Source organism: Gavialis gangeticus, unplaced genomic scaffold (genome assembly GCF_001723915.1).
Source record: "Gavialis gangeticus isolate Ggan-Ray unplaced genomic scaffold, GavGan_comp1, whole genome shotgun sequence".
NCBI lineage: Eukaryota > Metazoa > Chordata > Crocodylia > Gavialidae > Gavialis > Gavialis gangeticus.
Window position 1 is genome coordinate 88,901,271 of NW_017729024.1, and position 5,567 is coordinate 88,906,837.

Genomic DNA, 5,567 nt, shown 5'->3' on the forward strand with positions numbered 1-5,567 from the left:
ATTGCTTCACAGAATTTGTGAATTAAGCAAGAAAATTCAATACTGTTTTGAAGTTAGAAAAACCCTATATTAAAAAAGAAAATATAATATAAATACGTCATATCTATACAGCCACCCACATTTATGTCATCTGGGGCTAATGCATTAAATATTATATGCCTCCTTTGACTACTATTTGCTTCCCTCCATTTTTACATGTTGCATGTAAAAGCCCAAAACCACAGTTATATATTAAAACAATGATGGAATCCATTTATTCTCTTTCAGTTACATGGGTTAATTTGTACTCAAATTATGAAAACGGCTTTATTATATTATTAAGAACTTAACCCAGTGTTTCAGAATCAGGCTTTTCAGGTTATTGTCAGAACTTGAAATATTACTGATAATTGCAGGTCTTTGGAGTAAGAAGAAAACAAATAATCATCAACAACAAAAACTAAGACAATATCATCTTTGGTAACCAGAAGATTTACAGAGATGAAAAAATCCCATTTCTAAGGAAACAGCATAAAATTTTCTGCAAAAGTTGAATCATCAGTCAAAGATTCAAAAGAAGACTCAAACTAAAAGGTTAGAAAAAATATAAGTGCAACTTTGATAAAGGACATTTATTGTCCTGATTATTTATTTTGTACATGCCCTTCAGAGTCATTTCACATTCCTGGTACGCTATTCTAGTACACTGATTCTCCTACTCAGAAGACATCCATTGTTTTCAAAAAGTAGCTTGCACATTCATTTTCAAATTCCAGGCATCTGAGGCAACACTGATGCTGAAATCTGGGGTGAACCAACATTCAGAATTTCTAGTCTACTAATACAAAAATAAAATATTTTCCTTCCCTCTGTAAACTCGGATCGCATGCACACTGTGACACTGCTAAACTAAAATGTTATTTTCTTCTGGATAGTCCTCAGAACTGGCAAGAGTAGTGGAATTTCTCTCTAAATAGGTACAGCCCAGTATAGCAATACTATTTATCAGATTCAGAGCATATTAGGAATTTTAAATCATCAATTTTTAGAGTTCTACCCTACAAAATGTTCCTCTGCTGTACATTTTCTGTCCTGATCCACACTAGTAATCTGTTAGATCTACTTACTAGCTCATAGCTTGGGTGACGAGACAGCAAAGTTGGGAAGATCTACTGAGAAGACAGGAAGGGCAGTATGAGAGAGGAGCAGGAGTGAACATATACAATATAGAGGGTAAAAGAGAGATTGAAAATCAGTGGCAATGGACTACTGTCAATGGAATGCAGAGGATAAAGGGGAAAGAATTTAAGAGGTGCCATGAAAAGGCAGTCACGGGAACTAAAAGTAAAGAGAAAACGGAAGAAAAGTATCACAGGAGTCTGAAAAGGAAGAAGAGGATGAAAAAAACTAGAGATTACTGAAGAAAAGGTAAAGCACCAGACAGAAAGTGACAAGAGCAAAGAGGAAGCTGGAACAAGGAAGAAACAAAAATGCAAGAAATGTGCAAGGGACAAACAAATGTAAAATAAAGATAGCATGAGAAGACAGCCTAGGAAAATGAGAACTTGTAATTACTGATTTAGAAACTAGCTCTCATCTACAGCTATTTGTTATATCGTCTTAATTCATTCTGCTCTGCTATGGACAAGCTTCTCCGCTGTTGTTTTGCACTGCACTGGAGTGCAGTTACCACTGCTGGTTACAACAGCTCATAGTCAGCAACTGATACCTTCAAACACTCTTTTTAAAAAGTATATATTAAAAGCCTGCTCTTGAAAACTTGACTCCTAAGAGGTAGTTTGGTGCCCCTGCAATCCCCTGCCTGTTTCAACAATCTTCCCTCATAAACATTCCCCTTATTCTAAAAAGGGATAATTATCCCTATTCTATATTCTGCGCTTGGTTGCAAAAGAGCCGCTTTGTTTTCTTGGTGTCGTGCAAGAGAACTGAAAATGTAATTTTCCTATTGTAATGAAACGAAAACAATGAGCAGAGGAAAAAGTCAGCTGCCTTAGGAAAAATTTACAAGGCACAATAAATGAGTTTAGTCCATGCCCCAGAGGATAAGCAAAAAAACCCCCAAAAAATCAATATACAGTTCAGTTTTAAAGCTGTGGCAAAACACACTAGGTAACTTTATTTGAACTACACTGGTGATATGTGCCTAGCCAGCTGGTGACAAACGCTGCTTTTCTGTTGACTCTCTCTTCTCCTTGCTTCTCTCCTCCCATTCCATGTCCCCGCCCCTACCATGCATCTTTCTTCAAAACCCCCTTCGTTTTACACTGCTCCCTGTTAAGGAACAGCATGTACATTTTTGTTTGAAATGGTTTCTGGTGGTTTTGGACTCCCGGATGGACACAGTCAAACATGTGAGCACAGCTCAGCACCATCTTCACTGACTAGCCAAATCATGTCAGAAACTATTTCAGCTGGAACCAAGTTTGAAATCAGGTCTTTAACACAGTTTAGCTGGGCCAGAATCTCAGAGATCTTTCCCTTTTATTGTCCCTTTAAAGCCTCCAGTCCCTTCCTCAACATCCAGCATTGCAGCCATCACCCTTCCATGTGAAGAACTCCACACTGCAGGCCTTGTCGATTCTGTTTCTGTACCAGACAGGAGGTCAGTGATAAACACTTCTCCCTTCCCTTGGGGTTGCCAGATAGCACTCTGAATCTTTGCCGGTCAGCAGAGTGATGGACTGAGAATCATTAATATTTATGTGTATAAGAGGAAAGTGTATCCATTTCCCATTAATTTTATTTCAAAATTTCTCTATAGTGCTACAAAGAACCACCATTGAAAAAGACCCATTGAGCCTTTACACTATTTTTACATCCAATTTTTTTTTTTAAACACAGTAAATATTTACATTTCTAATAAGGCTTCTCTATGTTCCAAAGTTTTATCATTTTAACTAAACTGGTGTAATTATAATAGGAAAACCTCTACAGTATGAAAAAAAATGATAGTACTGTACAATTGCTCATACTGGCAAACATAACTGACACAGAAAGTGTAATAAACTATAATAGTTTAAGGTTCCTCTACACCAGTCTGACTGTCTCTAAACTAGAGGTGGTATAACTAGTTTAGCTTTAAAAAAAAAATGAAAGAAATAAAAAGTAGGGAAAAAATCATGGCCCCACCCAAAAGAGAGCAGTACAAAATTTGTTTGTAGACCATGCCCAACAGTACCTGGAAAATGTGGCTTTTCCTCAAGTTACCACTTTCACACCATACGTTATTTTAGTTTATACTTTTGCTTTTTTTTAAATAATTCATTAACCCTAGTATAATTCTCCATTGTATCTGAAGTACAAAACTGTATGTAAGCCCTCCCCTCACGTTACCAGTTAATATAATAATTTAGTAATATGCCTGCATAGACCAGAACTTGCATATTAGAGAAACAAACTAATGTGTAAAAATGCATGCATTATTCTTTTACTGTATGGCCTATCCCTATTACGAAATAAACTAAATTTACCCATTTTTAGCAAATGCATCCCTTAAATCAACGAAAAAACTAGTATGTCACACACACACAACAACGCACTTTGTAGACATTTGTCAAATACTGCAATGCCCATACTAAGGCAACACATCCCAGCAGTTGGCAGCCATGCTATCGGCAAGAATTTGGCTACAGAATCAGCAGTGATTCATCATACATTCTAGAAGCACTGTTGAAGCAGCAAAATAGCACACTGCTATTTTAATCCTTTAAAGCTAGCAATAATCTTCTAAAAAAATATTAAAAACTGGTCTCAGTAAATTCAAAATAAGAAAAAAAAAATTGAAGGTTCTGGTAAAACATTTCAAAATGGATTTTTATTTATGACTGCTAAGCGGTCTCAATAGCAACACTTTCAAAAAAAAAAAAAAGTTTAATAAATGTTAAACGTTTTCTATAAAACAGGAAAAGCAGCTAGTCACTTACCTCATTACCCTGTAAATTTAAGATTTAAAATTGTGGTAGTCTTATAGCAGAACTACAAATAAAAAAATAACCCGATTAAAAATATTTTGAATTAGTTTAGAAGATAAGTCAAAGAAATGTTTTTGTAGAGGTTTTGGAGTAAACACCAATGTAGAGCAGCCATGTTTTTATGGATCTTTTTCCACTACAAATGGAAGATGCTTTCAAAGTGCACATTAAAAAGTATCAGCAATGTGTAGTGAAAATATTTATTTCTGTACTTTTATTAGTCTCACTTGCCCGTGAGCACCGATTACTTTTTTTATTACCCTATCCTGAAGAATTTAAAAAAAAAAAAGCATTTTCTAACTGACCGTAGCTGAACTTCTTTTCGCAATGGCAAATAATAGGGCAGGAACTGTCAATAACCTTTCAAGTACTACTGTATTTTCTAAAAGAAGTGTTCAGATCTTTCCTTCTCAAAATGCCTGTGTTAAACAGAAATGTAGTTTTTATCTCAACTGATTATGGAATTCCGTAGATTATGTATTTCTTTACATAGCAAATATAGAGAGAGGCATTAAAATTTTTTCTTGTGCGTGGTGTTTTAAGTACCCAGTCAGCGCAGCTTATGAATGTTTCTTTTCAGCTCTGTGAAGTGTCCCGTGAAAGCATTTAGGATGTACCACCTCTCTTCCTATTATATAAGTACACATCAAGAGCCCGTACCTTCTGGAAAGCCACTTCATCCTGACCCCTCTTCCTTTTGCTGCCTTTTCTGGCTCTCTGGTTTACTTGAATCCATTTTGCAACCTGCAGTTCAAAACCACAGTGCTTTTTAAAGAGGAAAAGATGTGACCTGAGTGCAGCTACTCAGCATGAGTAAGAAACTATAAGCAGAGTCAAGGCACAGTTTTCCATTGCTTCATGGGGGGGGGGGGGAATCCCACTTTTCCAGTCTAGAATGACAGGCTCTTAGGTAATCCAGTTAGTCGCTTATGCATGGTCAAACTAGGTTTTCTTCCTTCATCTCCTACAGTGACTTTTCCTTCCTTTTTTTTAACCTCTCTAATGCAACCTCACTGTCGAGCTTAAGTATTTTAAGCATCAAGAAAAGACACGGCTCATGCCGTGAAGTAGCAACCCTCTCGCTGGTGCGTGCCCAGACCCTACGAAAAAAAGCCTCCGCTGCTTGCAGAGGGATGTCCAGCCAGCCACCCACCCGCTCAACCCTTACTCCCGGGTGGCAGCGCCAACTTTCAGCGAGCAGGCGCACCTCTGCGCAAGAAGTAACACGGGGGGCTGGGGACTAGTCCTCTGAGCAATGCCTTTTCCTTAGGGGTGAGGTGGGGGGGACCTGGGAGGAGGCGGAAAGGGGCAACAAAGCACAGACAGCCACTAACTGCAGAAGCCCGGGTCTCTCCTCACCTCGGCAGTCACTTGCTGGACGAGGCGACCCTCCTTCCAAGTGCGACTCTCTTCCAGCAGAGGCTACAGGGAAGGGAGACATAAAAGGGCAGGTTTACTCGGGCTTCCTAGGTTGCAGCTTGGGTGCAAAGAGGCTCCCCGCTTCTCACATCCCTCCCTCCTTCCCAGCCCCCGGCATCGGATGCAAAACTTTGCCATGTCCCGGCGGGCTGGCGGCGCGGGCTCGCCCCCTCCCCA

At 38.7% G+C, this 5,567-nt stretch overlaps 1 protein-coding gene across 3 annotated transcripts in view; it reads right to left on the minus strand.

Annotated features, from left to right (window-relative positions):
* The window catches only part of CUNH9orf3 (chromosome unknown C9orf3 homolog), a 402,054-nt gene that overhangs the window by 99,889 nt on the left and 296,598 nt on the right, over window positions 1-5,567 (minus strand). For 2 of the 3 annotated variants that reach the window (XM_019517353.1, XM_019517354.1), the window contains exons 12-13: window positions 5,331-5,393; window positions 4,632-4,715 (exon numbers count right to left, since the gene is read on the minus strand). In XM_019517353.1, the coding sequence (XP_019372898.1) occupies window positions 4,632-4,715; window positions 5,331-5,393 (147 nt within the window). Of the gene's footprint in view, window positions 1-3,905; window positions 3,976-4,631; window positions 4,716-5,330; window positions 5,394-5,567 lie in introns of those variants that run through there. The other variant, XM_019517355.1, reaches the window with a different exon arrangement.